An 18,395-nucleotide genomic window follows, 5' to 3' on the forward strand; every position below is an offset into this window, starting at 1 on the left:
GTGACAAACTCAGAACACATACTTAATTTTGACTTTACTGGGACTTTAAGCAACTTACAGCACATAAAGTTGTATAGGTTTTGAATCCCATCCTTGACCTAATCACAAGCTGTACTCTTCATCCTTTAGCCAAGATGTCCCTGGAACCTGGGAGGATGATGCTCTACAGGTAAATATAACCCACTCTAGGCTAGAATATAATGATCATTCAGAAGATAACAAATGAATGTCACAGATGAACTCTTAATGCATGCTGTATTTATTGTTGCATAATTCAAAATTATTGTTTTTAACATATATATTTGAATATCCAAACCATACGGTAATTAAGTGTCCATTTTTCATGTTGTGATTTTGGTATTCCAGAAGTGCTCTTCGACATCAACCTGTTAAGTGAAAAAGATTAAGATGCTGAATTTGCACAAACACACAAGAACAGATTTTCTGATCTGTAGTTTATAAATTAACCTGTTAGGCTGACATGGTGAGGTTCACAGCTTCAAACCCCACAAGTTCGATTGGTGAAGGAATTGCCTTTTTGTAGATAGTTCGCTAGAGAGGACAAAATAATAATATTTGTTCAGCCTACAGAAGCAGAAAGGCAATAAGACATATTTTAAATTGAAAAGACATATGAAAACATATGGAATGTGTTCATATGACAACAACCTCTGGAATTTTCACTCTCATGTCAAAGGTCTCTGGTGAGAGTGCTACAACAGTGACAGCTGCCTGGCGTTCTGGATTTTTCTCATGTTTCTGGTAGAAACCCATAATATAAGATATGCCAGGCACATACTCTTGAATTCTGAGGGAAATTCATGTGAAAATAGAAAAATAAAATAAGGCATGAGATTTGAAATCTTATAATAAATAGTAATCTCAAGCTGTGCATTGGTATTTCAGGAACTTTACATTTGACCAATCATTGTGAACACTGAGGGCAGAGCTCCCCAGTTAATCTTGGTGTATATGGAAGGTTTAGACTCTGGCTGGCATGCTGAGGACACCCTCATAGATACTTCATATGTCTGACACTCTGCACCCCATTTGAGATGGGCCTAAAAACACAGGACAAAAATCTGTGAGGCAATGTGGAAACCAATGAGAATAAGTTGCACTAGAAAAAGTACTTTACCTTTGCTGATGAATGACTCTTATCTATGTTTGCATTGGCACATATTTTCCAGTTTGCTTGTTCACCAACTTCAGAGACTATCATTTCAATGTCGTCTCTTTGGGCTGTTGGCAGATAAAAGGCTACACCTTCATAGCCCAGCGGTTTTGCTGGTGGACTTAGACCAAGTGCTTTTACTGCAACTACAGGCACTGGAGTGGAATCAAGAACCTACAGCATGAAGAAAATGGCAAATCTTAAATAAGTTGACTAAGCAAACCCTAGATAGTTACTGTCTATTTAGAATATGAAAGTGTTAAAGGACATGTTCGGTATTTTACACTTAAAGCCCTGTTTACAGATCATTTCTGATGAAATAGAATGGTTAATATTAAAATTTGGACACATGCTGCTGTCCAAAGAATTTTAGGTTTCTTTCGCTCCCCCCCCCCACCTCCAGAATGGCTGCATATGTGCACTAGAATGAAAGAAAGAAAAAAAGAAACCTAAAATTCTCAGGCCAACAGCATGTGTCCAAAATTTAATCTTAACCGTTCTATTTCATCATAAACGATCTGTAAATAGGGCTTTAAGTGTAAAATACTGAACTTGTCCTTTAACATTAATCATGTTCTTACAGTCATGTTATATTACCTTTGCACAAATATATCAAATATAAGGAGTACATCTGGATTCTTTGGAATCACTCAAATTTAAATTCATTTACCAGCAGTTTTACAATATAAATCTCTGGATGAACTGAATGAAAACTTTCCACACACTGTATATCATGCAGCACATTTACAGTGTGTACAGTTGTAAGCTAGTCTTCATCTGTCTGTCCAAGTATACACAACATAATACATAATTACAATTTTAAAGGATTAAGGAGGATTAAGTCCTCCCTTTATAAATATCTTCATTTGAATCAATAATTTCAGATGTTTCTATTGCACCTGATATGCAGGGAAGGAACTGGATAGACTGTGTTCTCCACAGGAGCTGTTCTCATCTCTTGTATTCTACATAGGTGGAGCATGTAAAACAAAATGGCTGCACATTTATTCTCAGTTCACTATTGGGAATGATTGAGCCATTATAATTGATAAAGAGTTATGGTTGAGTCATCATACCTCGAATACTCTGTGGCTGAGATCCATCATTTCACTGACTTCAGGAGGTTGATTTCTGCCTGCAGTGACCTGAATCTGAATCTTTTCAATGGGTTTTTCTCCCTTTGCTTTGGAAAAAGCAACAAGCTATTTATAGGAGTCCTTAAATATTATTTTTGCATTATATCAATAATTAAATCAAGGTTCTGGTACCTGGTTCTAGCTGAAATAAAAAGCGGGTATGTCCCAGGAAGTAATACAAAGGATATTCATGAAGGTAATGCGATCGTTTGGCTTCTGCCTCAATACAGATCGCAGTTCCATAAATCTTGGCCTTAGCACATTGCTTGAATTTCATCTCAGAGTCTTCAGTCTACCATAGAAAAAGACAGTTGTTTAGACAGCAGGATTTGCTAAACATCTCCCTTTTGTTCTAGTGTTTGAGGGCTGCTATACCTGTTCATCCCTTGAAGCGGGTAAAATTCTTCTGGCCAGTGGCAAACCCTGTCGGAAGTTCTCTGTCTCAGGCATCATGGGAGTAATTTTGGACAAGGATGGATCCTCGATGTTTCTCAAAACAGCAAACACATTAGAACTGTTTGATGAAGAGTAAGAGATCATTAGGATATTTGGTGGCACTTTATTGCATTTTACAATGGTGCAGTAGAAATGTTGGAAAACTTACTTGACTGAAAATAACTCAGTGACTGTTTTCTTCGGAGTCAAGTTCATTTCATACTTTTGCTCTTTCACGTTTATTTTCAAGTCAAATGCCCATGGCAGGTTAGTTATTATCTTACTCTTCAGCTCAACACCACACTGGAAAAGTTCTGTGTTGATTCCATGGAAGACAAAATTATCCTTTGTCACTCTGTAGACAGGAGGAAAGTCAACTTTAAGCAGAGAAACAATGAAGAATAAAGAAACAATTCACCCCAAATTAAAAATGATGTCATTATTAAGTTACCCTCATGTGAATTTAACAATATTAGGGGCTAGGATATTCTTCACAAAGTGGCTAGAATATTCTTTTACAAAAGAAAGAAAGTCATTCCATTTAGATGAACTGTTTCTTTAACATGCTATGTGATCCAGGTGAGCACAGACATAAAGGTCCAGTCTGTAACCTTTCCCTCATTAAAACATTTGTACTCAAAGAAATGAAGAGCATGAAATCATGCACACTGACACAGAAACTGTAGTTATATCAGTAGTCTAATAAATGCAATTTAATTTTACACTGAGCGTGGTGTTTCATGAAGTCTGCCATGTTGATCACATGACCTCTGAATAATACTCACTTTATCTCAGTAACCGTGGAACAAAATCAAGGCTGACTGCAAACTACAAAATTTACAATGGCATGGGTAACTGAAAACGTCTTAGGGTTACGAATATATCCCCAGTTCCCTGATAAGGGAACAAGATGCTGCATCAGTTTCTGGTGCTATGGGGACACGTCCTCATGGAGCCCGGTGTCTGAGACATGGAAATGTGTATGTGACACATTCCATGAATCTGACACCTCAGTGTGGAGATCCGGGAGAATAGGAAGGCTCACCAGAGCTGACCTGACAGGAAACGCTCATCTAGACGACCACAAGTGATTTTCTGTTTCAGACCTGACCAGTCTAGCCTTAATCTGGTGGTAGCTCAAGTCATAAACTCCACAAGCTCATCATATGCAGGGCTACGATAGGAAGAGATATAGATCAGATGTAGATGGAGAGCAGATGTAGATAAAATATCTGCCTCCATATCTAGTTTCTCTGAACTAGAGGCGAGCATGCTTACAACCAACCCGGAAGAAGCTACAGAGTGGAATTCCAGATCAGCCATTAGAGCCACAGAGCAAGAGGGAAACCCCTTCAAGCTCCTTCACTAGCTACATCTGTGATTCCCATGATCACTGCCATCAAGCTGCCTCAGCAGACATGGGGCCGGAACCATGATGTACAGAGACTTGACTCCCATCGTTCGCAAAGACAGCAAAAATGGAAGCGAAGCTTTCTTACCGGAAACTGGTCACATTGAACACATCCAGCACCCTCGAGTACTGAACGTGCGTGCTCCGCTCCCATAGCATCAATAACTGACACAGTGTTGAGTTCCATCAAAAGGGAACTATTGATTGATGTTGCTACATCCACACCACTGGGTGTCAGTGTCCAAGTTTAAGATGACTGTCACATCAGTCTGCCTAACATAAACCCAAAACTACTGAGTGCACCTTTAAAGAATCACAGCTGAAAACATTTTATCATTACCCAGCAAAGCCATCTGTCTGCAGGGAAATGTCTGAGCTAAGCAGCTCACCCAGATGTTCCTTGGGAGGAGGATTAATTTCAGCTTTAGCTGTAGACATAGAATATGTTAATATTTTGTATTTAGCCCCATATTTTCCAGTATTAACAGAAGTCTAATGGGAAACTGACAATAAATAGTAAAGAAAAAAAAAGAAAGAATCACCTTTCATTGTAAAAGCATTTAGTATGGAATAATATTTGCTGATTTCAACTGGGAGACCCAGACAAGTTGGCTGTATGAATCGAGCTTCATACACAAGGTGAGGCTTTGTCCAGTGCCAGGAAGTCCCTTTTTGAACATCCTGAATCTTTTCCCAAACTTTACTCTCCTTCCCTGCAGAAGGACTAAATGACTGAGGAGCAGAAAATAATGCTTCATGTTTCTATAACATTTACAAAAATGAAGAATCAACAAGACAAATAAGTCTCTATCTTCTGTTAAAAAATGCAGTTGTTGCAATACCTTTATGATGCTCTGAATGGATTCTCCGCTTACATCCATTAAAAAGGCCTCCTGTCCAAACAAGCGTACATATGCCGTCAGTAGAGGTCTGTCTTTCGGTAGGTTCTGCCAGTCAGTGAGCTTTAAATGATCAGAGCATAACCATTAACTTAATGCTTGACATAAGTTGTACATTTAATAAATCCTGAGACCGAAGATGCTCACAATTTTCATTATAGAGGCAAAATCTGTGAGTTGGGGGATTTTTCCTGCAAGCAGCTCTTTGATTCCATCTGCATGGACACCAAGCTGAAAACATATTAAATATTACATATAAAAACATGGTATACATCAAATTACACTAAATAATATAGATTTGGTTTGGTTACCTCAAGAAGTTGCAATATTCTTCCAATGAAATGAATTTTCCCCTTTAGCATAAGCTTTGAGGGTATGAGACTTTCATTTTTCAGCATATAAACATCAGTGGATGTCCCAAATAAAAAGTCATCTGAGGAGACAAGAAAATGCATCAGACCATCCCCACCAGCACAAAAGGCTGTACTACAAAGCTATCAATTAAAGGCCTGGTTTCACAGACAGGGCTTAGATTAAGCCAGGTTTAGACCTTAATTAAATTAGGACATTTAAGTAGCTTTTATAAACGTGCCTTAGAAAAAAAAAAACATTACTAGTATGCACCTTGAGACAAAACAATGGCACTAACATATTACTAGGGTTAAGCCTTGTCTGTGAAACCTTGGGGGAAGAGATGTAAACCCACCATGGAACCAGTCAAAATGCATGCTCTTGCTGTAGCGATAACTCAGGTGGCCAAGTTTGCGGGTAAGAATCTTCATGGCAATGTTACAGGCAGTAGATCTGTTTAGAAGAATCAAAGAGGAATGAGGACAATTCAGATGCTCTGAAATGAGATGAGGATAACACAGAAGACAATTTAGCATGCTTACAGATTTTGATTATCAGGGGTGCGGGACTTGGCAATGCCTTTGAGCAGAGAATAGGAGAAGCTGGCAACTTGCAGGTCAGTCTCTTCCAAGAGGACCTCAGTTATTACTGAGATCAGAGCTATGGATGGCTTGGTCTCTAGAAGCACCATGCAGGCCAGCATGCGGATATCAGCAGGAAGAGTCTTTTGTACAAATAGGTTCAAGACAATATCCTGTACCTGCAAACATACAAGAAGTAGAGAGAGGGTCTGCATTTGCTGAAAGGGGTCCTTGCAAGTGGAGACCTTTGTGCTTGTGATTTTACACATACATGAGGGTCATCCTCCACATTGCGCGTTAATGCAAATAGATTGAGTTCATCAACACCCTCAAAGCTTGCACAGTCGTTTGCCTCTTTGTGGGATCGATTTTTTTTCTTGGTAACGTTTGTCAGTTTTGATTTAAATGCTGTTGAATGTTTGGTTCTCTTGCGAGAGTACTCTCGTGTTGCGTAAGCTAGCTTACGCTACGGGAAAATCCCTTTTCTCGAGAATGCTGAAGCCAAAAATTGTCCTTAATTTTGTGTTCATTTAAAACGCATTTGCTGCACAGATCAGACCTAGGCGAGGCAGCTCGCGCGCCTATTGCTCGCTCTGTGGCAACTACTGCAACCTATCGGGCGCCCTCAATCGTCACGGCCCGCCAAAATGGGCGTGTCTTTTGTCTATATAAGCCCAGTCCAGATAGGATGCTCTTTGATTTTTTATCTCTTCAGCGAAGTGTACACATAGCTGGATCTCCAGAAGAATCCTGCGCCGTTGGAAAAGCACTGCAGCGGGACGAGCCATCTGCATCGCAGAGCTAGGAAGCCGACCATCTTCTCGCCGCTTGCAGCCGCCGTTCCTGCTTCGCCATCCGGCGCTCATATCCTTTCTTACTCACTCACATGTGTTCGCCATCGCGACACTCGCGTGCCTTCTTCCTAAAAGAGCCGAGCTGTTGTTTCAAATGCCTCGAATTTCCAAATGCGGCTCGTGCCGAGCCCCTCTCTGCGACGGGGACTGCCACATCCTGTGCGTTTCCTGCCTGGGACGTAACCACGCGCTTTCCAAGGCCGGCTGCCCGGAATGCGACATCATGGCTATGTCGACCCTGTAGGCTCGACTAACCACCTTCGACGTGGACCCCGCCCCTCCGCTTCTCTCGTCTGGGCCGCGCCGCAAGAAGCGCCGTTCACAGAGACCTCAGGAGGATAATCCTGTTCGCGAATGCACTCCGGTGAGATCCCCGTGTGCATCGCTTCCTGAGTCCCCCACCTCGCTCAGCGCCCGGTTTCCGCCACCCTCCCGCCGTGCTCAAAGGGTCTGACGGCGACAATGCAGAAGAGGACAGTTGCTCTCTTCTAAATTCTGGGAACGAAGGGTGGTCGGGCTCCAATCTGGACCCCGCCCCTTCTCTGCAAGAATCCAGCGGAGTGCGAGCAAGCGTCGACTCCGAACTTCTCCGCCTCCTTACTAAGGCCATGGAGGACCTTGGCTCGATTGGTCGCTGCCCGAAGAGCCCGCGCCCAACAGGCTTGACGGCTGCTTTCTCCCTGGACGACGCTCGACGCCTCACACGAGGTTCGCTCCTTTCCTGCCCGAGCTGCACGAGGAGCTATCTAAGAGTTGGAGGGCGCCATTTTCAGGGTCTCAGCACAACCTGCGCTCGCTGAGAAGGGGCGCATGTGCCAGGCTGTCTGAACGTGGGTCCAGACATGCTGTCCAGGGACAACGTTCCCCCAGGGGAATGGTCCCTTCACCCTCAGGTAGTCCAGTTACTATGGGACACCTTCGGCAGAGCGGAAATCGACCTCTTCGCGTCGTTAGACAACACGCATTGCCCAATATTTCTTCACAAAGAACAGGGATGCGCTGGCCCACAACTGGCCCAGCCGCCCACTCTATGCATTTCCCCCTATTGCGTTGTTACCACAGTTGTTACCACAGGTAATCAAATGAATCAGGGAGAACAAATGTTCTGTGCTCCTCGTAGCGCTGCTTTGGAGGAACCAAGTTTGGTTCCCGGAGCTGATGCAGTTGATGAGCACGGCCCCATGGCCGATTCCGGTGAGGAAGGATCTCCTCTCTCAGGCCAGGGGTGCGATTTGGCATCCACGCCCCGAGCTTTGGGCCCTGCACGTATGGGCTATCAACAGATACCCGCTGGCCTCCCAGTAGGAGTGTTAAACACGATTACGCAGGCTAGAGCGCCCTCTACTAGACGGCTCTATGCTTCCAAGTGGTCAGTGTTCTCCGTTATCATCCGTTTCCTTAGAGAGGCAAGTAGGTTAAACCCTCCTCGACCCCCTTTGGTTCCTGTATGGGACCTTTCCACGGTCCTGGAGGCCATGAAAGGTAACCCCTTCGAACCACTACAGTCTGTGGATCTACGGTATTTCTCGCTTAAAACCATTTTCCTGGTGGCTCTCGCCTCGGTCAAGTGAGTGGGTGGCTCTCTGTGAGCGCCGCGTGCATTGAGTTTGGGCCGAACGACTCCAAAGTCATTCTCAAACCAAGACACGGCTATGTCCCAAAAGTGCTTTCCATCCCGTTCAGAGCACAAGTTATTTCCCTGTCAGCTCTCCCTGGATCTGATAGTGAGAATGACGTGAATCTCCTTTGCCCGGCCAGGGCGCTGAGAATTTACATTGAACGATCTGCTGCCTTCAGGCAGTCAGAACAGCTCTTTGTTTCTTTCGGTGGCCGCGTTAAAGGGCTAGCTACCTCGAAACAGAGCCTTTCCAGGTGGACTATACGTCTAAAGGCCTTCCAGAGACATGGCCTCTTTGTGGGCCTGGTCCAGTGGGGTCTCACTTCAAGATATTTGTATGGCGGCAGCCTGGGCCTCTCTATCTACATTTATAAGGTTTTATTACCTAGAAGTTCCTGCCCTACAGGCTAGACTGTTATCAGTCTAAACATAATATCTACAGCTCTGCTCGACTCAGCGCCGACCAGACTGTATATTATGCTTTGCATTTTTGTACAGAGTGAAAATCTGCAGTTCTCATTCTCAGTTCAGGCTGACTGATGTCCATCCTGACTGATAAACTGTATTAAGCACCTATTTTATTCTACAGCTCAGGCTGACTGCTGTCGACTCTGACTGTCATAATTGTGTTAAGCAAATTTGTTCATAAGGCAAATAGCTGGCGTATGTTATTTTATGTTACTCCTCGTTGGCCTTGATATTACCCACTTATCATGTGTGCCCTGGGCACATGCCCTTGGGACTATGTTGTGGACGATCCTAGCACGCACAGCGTTTTACAATACATTTTACATTACGTTCTCTCTAGATGAGGGAACGAGTGTTGCGTAACACTGCCGTGCTTGTGCAACATTCTGTGTCGCTTCAGTTATGAAAAACCAAAGAGCATCCTATCTGGACTGGGCTTATATAGACATAAGCCACACCCATTTTGTTGGGGCGTGACGATTGAGTCTCTCGATAGGTTGCAGCAGTTGCCACAGAGCGACCAATAGGCGCACAAACTAAAAATAATTTTATAAAATTTAATAAATCTATATGTCCAATGACAAAAAAAATGCTTTAAAATTAATACTTATATCACCTGTACTACTCACAATGTGATCTAAGGTGTCTTGGCCAAGAGATATATATTGGAAAATAATCACAACAATTGAAATCACAGATTAATGAACATAAATCAAGTATTAGTCAAGACATAACTTCTCCAGTGGCTAGACATTTAAAAAAATTGGCATACAGTAATATTAAGCAACTGGAATGTATAGGGACTTAAAGGAGATGATATAAATAAATAATTACTGAAACGAGAAGCAGCTCTTTCTGGCGATTATGATCAACTACATTTGAACTGTCTCCCACATTCTCCATCTGTCTGGGCTATGGAGCAGGGTGGCAAGACGCAAGCCAAAAACTGAGCTAAACTTTGCAAATATATATATATATATATATATATATATATATATATATATATATATATATATATATATATATATATATATATATATATATCTCCAATCTCCCGAAACCATGTGTAAAAATGTGTTATGGTCAGATGAGACTGAACTTTTTTGCCAAAAATTGTAAAAGGTATTTTTGCTGCAAAAACAACACATCAGCAAAAGAACCACCCCAGGCTCATTGAAAAAACATACCTGTGGCCACATTTTGCAAAATGATATGCATCGTGCGAGTGAGTGGCGCTAAAAGGGTGTTCCGTTTTATCTGAAACAGATTAACGTGATTCAGTTTGGTTTACGTACGTATTTGCTGTTTTACTGCCTCTAGTGTTCATTTCTGTTGGAAACTTTAGTGATATGAATGTATTGGTAAGTATTTTGCGTTTTTCCCAGAAATGTTGACACAGGTTAGTTTTTCCAATGAGCCTGTGTTGAAAAGAACACCATGCCCAAGGTGAAGCATGGTGGTGGCAGCATCATGCTTTGGGGGAGCTTTTCTTCAGCTGGAACTGGGGCTTTAATGAAGGTGGAGAGAATTAATAGCTCATGTCTGTATTCAGTCTGTATACTGTAGCTCTCCAGAGAGGTAACGGATCTGCTCGTGCGCAAGGTTAAAGCACGCAAGCAGACCATCTACGGGACAAGCCGGATTACACAATATCTTAATGTTCACAATGATAATCTTTTACATTGTAATCCTTTCATTATTTTTTTTATTTGGCTAGTTTGTGTGCTGCTGCACGTCCCTGTGTGTGTAATAAGCAGAATGTATGTGCGTTGTGCACCCATCTATAGGCTCATATTACTAATGCGCCCTTTAAATAACAAAAAAATAAATAAATACTGCGGCATTGACTTTAGACCAGGTTTCAGTTGGTCAATGGTGCAGTCTATTTTCAGTTGCCTCAAAATACCAACAATGCGCCCGAACACACCTCATTTTCAGACCAGCACACCTATGGGTGCACAAATGGGTGCAATTGCATTTGCTATTTAAACAACATGGTGCAGGAAATAATAACTGCGTCAGGGTGAAACTAGCAAAAAAACATTTGCGTTGCGTCTGGCGCTGCATTGCATGATAGGGCCCTGAAAGTCCTTTAGATGTTTTTTGTTTTATTTTTTTATTTACCAATTCAAACCACGCTTCTGTCTCACCACTCATAAAGCCCAGATCAGTGTAGTATTAAAGGGATGGTTGTCTTTCTACAAGTTTCTTCCATCTCCGAACATGATCTCTGGAGCTTAACTAGAGTGACTACTCGGTTCTTGGTCAGCTCTTTTACCTAACCCTTCTACTCCGATTGTCAGTTTGGCCAGACGGCCATTTTTGGGAAGAGTCCCGGGTGTGTTAGCCTGGACTTAATAATTATGGAGGCCACTGTGCTCTTTTGTAGCCTTTTTTTGTATTTTTTTGTAGAATTTTTTGTAGCCTTTTCCAGATCAGTGCCTTGACACAATCCTGTCTCTGAGCTTCATGGCTTGGTTTTTGCTCTGATATGTGTAGCACATTGGGGATTTCCCTCCATTACTGGAGGACTGGAATAATTTTCCCCATAGATTATCATGATTGCACTTATAATAAAAGCAAGACACACAAGTAGCTGAGCTTGCATTTAGCTATTTCTGTTTACCCCCTTGCTTTCCCTTTTTTGCCTTTTCCTGATGGAGTCATGTAGTTTGGGTCACTTATTTATCCAATCTCAATCGCTACAGTGCAGTGAGAGCATGTTGCAGCATGCAGTCGTTTTATATACGTTGTTCTGACGCAGTTAGGGGGTGTGCCTAACGGCGTGCTTCCAGCTCAGAGCCGTGTAAGCGCATCTGTAATTAGTTTTGTCTTCCTAATAAATACGTTGCTGTTTTGTCTTCCTTATAAATACGTTGCTGTTTTGTCTTCCTTATCCCTTAAAAATTTGCTGTGTTTTGTTAGTATTATTATTTTTATGGAACCTGTAATTCATTGCCTTTGTAGTGTGGGACACTAGCGTGTGGGTGAAGTGAGTGATTACTTATGTAGGTCAGGTGTTTTTCTTAATTTGGAAAGATTTTATGTAATAATAAATTGCTTTTAATTTTCAGAACTGTCTCAGTACTCTTTGGGAAGAACTATTACATATCCTTGGGAGTATTACATATCCTTGGGTGAAAGCCTAGGTGGCGTAGTTGGCTACATTGAATATCTTATTAGAGTTTTATTAATAGAAAAAAATAGAAAGCATCAGAACCACAATTGTAAAACGTTCAATCTTCAATCGCGCCTTATAATTCAGCCTCAATTATCACCCCACAAGAACAATTAGAGTGCTTTACAACTATAGAACAAAAAGAGTTAAATAAACGTATCACTTCATCTAAAACAACAACATATTTATTAGATTCTATACCAACTAAACTACTGAAAGAAGTGTTACCTATAGTGGAAGAGCCTCTACTCAATATTATTAACTCATCTTTATCTTTTAGGACATGTTCCAAGAACATTTAAATTGACAGTTATAAAACCACTCATTAAGAAACCACAATTAGATCATAATAACCTAGCAAATTATAGACCCATTTCAAATCTTCCATTTATGTCTAAAATATTAGAAAAAGGTTGTTCCGCTCAACTGGGCTCTTTCTTGCAAGAAAATGATATCTATGAAAAGTTTTAGTCTGGATTCAGGCCGCACCATAGCACTGAAACTGCACTCGTTAAAATCACAAATGATACTTTTAGCTTCTGACCAAGGCTGTATCTCAATACTAGTTTTACTTGATCTTAGTGCTGCGTTCGATACTATAGATCACACAATACTCTTAGATTGACTACAAAATTCTACTGGTGTTCAAGGACTAGCATTAAGCTGGTTCAGATCATACTTATCTGACCGCTACCATTTTGTCTATTTAAATGGAGAAAAATCGATCATAACTTCAGTAAACTATGGAGTGCCGCAGGGATCTGTGTTAGGCCCTCTGTTATTCTCAATATATATGATGCCACTTGGAAATATTATAAGGAAACATGGAATTAGTTTCCATTGTTATGCTGATGACACTCAAATATATATTTCATCACGGCCGGATGAAAACGCTAAATTTTCCAAATTGACAGAGGGGATGCATAATTTTCTTTTATTAAATCCAGACAAGACAGAGGTACTACTTATCGGTTAAAAAAAACGCCCACAAAACCTCTCACAATACAACTTTAACGTAGTAGGATGTCCTGTTACTTTATCCTCTACAGTAAAAGACCTGGGTGTTATACTAGATTGCAACCTGTCTTTTGAAAATCATATTTCATATGTTACAAAAACATCCTTTTTCCACCTTAGAAACATTGCTAAGCTACGTAACATGCTATCAGTTTCTGATGCAGAAAAGTTAGTTCATGCATTCATGACCTCGAGACTAGATTACTGTAATGCTTTATTAGCTGGTTGTCCTGCATCCTCAATAAACAAGCTACAGTTAGTCCAAAATGCAGCTGCTAGAGTTCTTACTAGATCAAGAAAATATGATCATATAACACAGATTTTATCATCACTACATTGGTTTCCTATAAAGTTCCGTATTAATTACAAGGTTTTGCTACTGACTATAGTAGTCTATTTAACGGATCTTCTATCGCCCTATAATCCACCGCGCTCTTTAAGATCACTAAATTCAAGGCTTTTGGTCATATCTTGGATATCCAGATCCACCAAAGGAGGGAGAGCATTTTCACATTTAGCTCCAAAACTCTGAATAGCCTTCCTGATACTGTTCGTTGCTCAGACTCACTCTCCCAGTTTAAAACTAGATTAAAGACGCATCTCTTCAGCCAGGCTTTCATATAATATTCTTAATCTTACAGTTCAAACTACAATCCGGCCTCTAGTTCATAAACGCCAGCCTGGGTTCTCCCAAGGTTTTTTTTTTTTCTCCATTAGGTCACCTGATGGATTTTTTCCGGTTCCTTGCCACTGTTGCCTTTGGCTTGCTCAGTTGGGGATATTTTGGGGATATTTTGGCAATATTTAATTTAATTTTATCAATCAATAAATTTCACTAGAAACAAACCTTGTTGTATTATTTTAATACTGTGAAGCTGCTTTGACAATCTGTATTGTGAAAAGCGCTATACAAATATACTTGACTTGACTTAATGTGAACTTCCTGCTTATTTTATACCTATATCTTATGCTTATACTCCAATCAAAGTGTAGAAATGGTCCAGATAAATGTGATGCACCTGAGCTAAATTTTATGTGTCTGAATACTGATGTGATATTTCAGTTTTTTTCTGTTAAATACATTAATCTTTGCCGCTTCCCTTGCCACTGTCTCCTTTTGGTTTGCTTAGTTGGAGACACTTAATATTATTTATTTGACTGTACTGAGAATATTGGAATAAGAACTGAACTATTTTAATATTTAATGATCTTTACACAGTTATTGAACTAAACTGAATCAACACTGAACTGACCGCAACTGAACTGACACTATTTTCTTTTTAGAGCTGCTTAAGGCAGAATCGAACTTTGTTTGCATCATTGGATTATTTCCCTGTTTATAACTGTAAAGCTGATGTGAAACAATCTAAAAGCGCTATATAAATAAAGGTGACTTGACTTGAGTACTTACACTGTGGGGGTCCCTGTATGCAAGCAGTCTGAATGCCTGGACTGCAGCACCCTGTACTCTGGTTGGAAGTTTTTCAGCTGCAGCTGAGTAGCCTGGAAGGAACTTTAGTAGAGTCTTGATGCTGGAGGGATGAGCTGCATTTGCCAAAGCCTTTAGTGCAAGGACCATGTCCTCCTCAGAGTTTTTACTAAGGCTACTTGCAGCCATATCCAGTAATGGCTGGACAACAAAGGACAAGAAAAAGGTAAATATCAGAGAAATAAGTTCCCTTTCGGCATACGTCGTGACCGACTGGAATCTCGATAGAGAGGCCAATCTACTTCGAGTGGTAGAAGTAGTCATTATATAGTAATGAGTCCAAATGTATTTTTCCACATAACTCCCTCAAAGAATGTGGCTTCCGCAGTGTTCCCCTTCCATAGAAAGGGCACGCTTTCCCAGTCTTACCCAATTATCTCACTGTATGGATTATCAAGGAACAACAGTGACAGATACACTCTGTGTAAGCCTTCTCCTATCGTCCTTCCAGGCAAGAAGGGGTACAGGCTTACACCGGGCGCTGGATGGGGTGCAGCAGCTGTGGCGCTTTGGTAGGGATTCCTATCAGTCAGTCACTACGTACGTCCAGAGTGACCGACCCATAAGGGAATGCCTCGGTTAAATATAGTAACCCTTGTTCCCTGAGGGATGGAACGAAGACGTACATCCCGTCACCACATCTGCTGCTGCCCACCGGGGTGGCCAGTTTACCAAGCTTGGCATCTCAGCAAAAAACCTAAATTGAATCGCACCTGCTGCCCATTATATAGCCGTGCTGCAAGGCTGAACAGCTGATGCAAATGACTGCATGCCAATATGTATTGGCTTGTTTTAGTTTCACTCGAAGTAGATTGGCCTCTCTAGCGAGATTCCTATCAGTCAGTCACAACATACGTCTCCGTTCCCTGAGGGTTACCATATGTAACCGAGACATTATACATAATACTAGCAGATTATAAAATATGATATTGGTACGAATTAACTGGCATATAGAAGTGGGAGACCAAATATACCTGCACCACAGTGATGGGGCATGGATCATTATACTCGCAGTATCTGTATAAAAGAGATCCATATGCCAAAACCACAGTGTTCCACAGGAGAGTTGGGGATTTACTGAAAGGAATTGTCAAGAACTCCTGGAAAGCAGAACACAGTATCAGTAGGCCAGTAAAATGCTATTAATGATTGTAACAAATATTTCACTAGGTCACTGACTAACCTGAGCTAATGCCACTAACACAGGCTCAGCAGACAAGTGGTTAAATGCCACTACAAGTGCCTGTCCTGCCTCATTCGCTGTAATGTCTCCTACTTTGAATCTGGTCTCAAGGAATTTGAGGATCCTCTCATCTGTTACCTCCACAACCAAGTCCAGGAACCACCTCCTGAAGACCAAAAAAGAATGATCAGTGGAAGAAGTTCTTGGAATGTATAGTATTTAGACAAGTGTAAGGAAAATACCTGTGCTCATCATTTCCTGAGACCTGATTCCATAACTGCTCTAGATTTTCAAGTGTTGCCACACGTAGCAACTGGATTAGATCCAGAATATCCGTGCTGCTAGTGCTGTCCATGTGATATATGTTAGCCTGAGCTAAGCGCTTAATTAAATCTAAAATCTGTGGAGTGCAGAACAATTATAAATGTTCATGAGTTAATCTACACGTCTATGGTTGAATATTTATGTGTATAATCTTGGAGGTTTGCCTTTGGCGCTGGGTTGTTCAGGTTGATCATCACAACAGGAATCGGTTTAAGGTCCTTCTCTGTCTTGTACATTAGGTTGCCTCTGCTTTGCACCTGAACAGTCACTATTTTGTCAGCTGTGTCTGAAACTTTGAGAAGCTCAATGTCCCGTCTGCAGAAGGGAACACAACAAATGTCATGCACAATCAGCAGTCTTGCAACAATTTGTTAGCCGATGACTATATAAAGCACTTACAATGCCAACATTCGAGAGTTTCCTCCCTTTACATTGAACGGAGAGAAATATTGGCGCTCCTGAGTGGATGCTTTAGTGATCAGACCGCCATCTGCCGTGGACTTCACTGTGTAGGTGTGTTTCACTGTGGAAACAACACTCTCGCCCCTCTGTAAGTTCAAACAGCATTCAGATCAGTTCAAGTTTGAACTTTCAGATTTTTATCTGAAATTAAATGAAACACAAACCTGTTTGCTAAATTTGTCTTCAGGGGCGTGAGCCATACCGCTGTACAAAGCAGCTGGCTGTTGACAGTTTTTGATATCAACCATTTGGGTCACTATCAACTCTTTGGCATTGGAGTCTTCTTCAACAGTGTAAGTGCTCTGACATACACCATGAATTCCCAACTAAAGACATACAAAAATACACTTTGTATTTTCCATGAGGTCATTCTCTTATTTATGGGTGTTTTGTTCTATTAACATGTAGATTATATACTGTACCTCCACCAGTTCGTAAAAACTTTGTGTGGTTTTGACTGTGACTTGTAGAAATCCAAGGATCCCTCTCACAATATTTACAACTGTGTTTGAGACCCCAGGTGCTGTCCGAATGTCAGTAATTTGTCCCTTGGAGAATTCAAAAACGATTGGCTGGCTGAACTCGGCAGATATACGCTTAGTGAGCTTTTCGGAAGGGCTAAATACACTTTTTCCAGGGATGCCATTAAAGTCTTGAAAGTCTACATTTGAAATCTTCAAAGGAAAAGCACATTTTTATAGTATGATTAGACATTATATAATTATTCTTAATATTTGCTGAGTCAAGAATAAATATATCATACATCTTAGTTTAGAATAGATTTAAAAATATTACAATGTGATGGAATTGGAGCAAAAGTGTTAGTACCTGAAGGACAAAGGTTTGTGGCGTTTCACCGATGATTTTAAAAGTGCACCTCAGCTTCAGCGCTGACTCAACCAGGTCTGGCATATCCTGTCCCACTTGTACCAATCCCTCATATTTATACTCGTATGTTTTTTTAGAGTTCAAGAAAGGCTCTAAATTGTTGGCCATTGAGAAATAATGAAACAGTATGTATGAGTAACAGTAATAACAGTATGAGTCCTATTTATATTTATAATATATATTATATATATTATTTATAAATGATTTATAGACATATACATCATGTATAATAGTAAAAATAATAATATAGTATATCTTAGAATAAAGAGGCAATCTCTGTAGGTTTTTGTACATTATTTTGTTTACATACCATAATTGTCAGTCTCGCTGGCTAATGGAGGAAAAATAAAAACATTATTATTCTCCTTTAAGCATTAAAGTACAAGTTTAATGGGAAAATACTAATTTCTAAATAATATTTAAACAGAAATTATTATTACCACAACATGTGCATGCAGTTGAATCTGGCTTAACTGTTTTCTGTTTTTTTTTTTTTTTTTTTTTTTTACTCACCAGCCAGTGCTACCAGGAGACAGAGATACAACCGCCACATGTCTAAGTCCAGATGTGGTATCAGTCACTTGAACATCATCTTTTATAACAGGGAGCTCCCTCCTACTCCCTTATCTGATGCAGTTAGTGAGGTAAAGTGACCCTGTGGTATTGATAATACCTAGGATATCGTAATCATCTGCTGGCAGTAGATCCTGTTCCTATTTAGCAACTAAACTCTGAAACAGTCTTCCTAGAATTGTTCGGGAAGCAGACACACTCTGTCAGTTTAAATCTAGACCAAAACACATCTTTTTAACCTGGCGTACTCATAGAACATTATCAATTTCTATTTAAATCATGTAAAATGATTATTAGGCTGCATAAATTAGGTCAGCTGCAACCTGGAACACTTCCCATAACACCTGATGTAGG

At 40.7% G+C, this 18,395-nt stretch overlaps 1 protein-coding gene across 1 annotated transcript; it reads right to left on the reverse strand.

Annotated features, from left to right (window-relative positions):
- Positions 1-239: 239 nt before the first annotated feature.
- Positions 240-17,492, reverse strand: vtg3 (vitellogenin 3, phosvitinless; the record flags this gene model as incomplete). Its single annotated transcript, XM_081357049.1, has 25 exons — positions 240-386; positions 469-552; positions 670-808; positions 916-1,061; positions 1,139-1,348; positions 2,074-2,139; positions 2,251-2,357; positions 2,443-2,602; positions 2,686-2,824; positions 2,915-3,100; positions 4,497-4,584; positions 4,699-4,888; positions 4,999-5,118; positions 5,203-5,286; positions 5,367-5,488; positions 5,762-5,859; positions 5,949-6,166; positions 14,534-14,752; positions 15,586-15,711; positions 15,795-15,960; positions 16,037-16,194; positions 16,283-16,433; positions 16,518-16,666; positions 16,745-16,906; positions 17,409-17,492. The coding sequence occupies 24 exons, from the start codon at positions 17,490-17,492 to the stop codon at positions 472-474; spliced, it is 3,369 nt and encodes a 1,122-aa protein (XP_081213175.1). The 3' UTR covers positions 240-386; positions 469-471.
- Between the last annotated feature and the right edge of the window lie 903 nt (positions 17,493-18,395).

The sequence above is a fragment of the Scardinius erythrophthalmus genome (assembly GCF_964197995.2).
Source record: "Scardinius erythrophthalmus genome assembly, chromosome: 25".
NCBI classification, from domain to species: Eukaryota; Metazoa; Chordata; class Actinopteri; order Cypriniformes; family Leuciscidae; genus Scardinius; species Scardinius erythrophthalmus.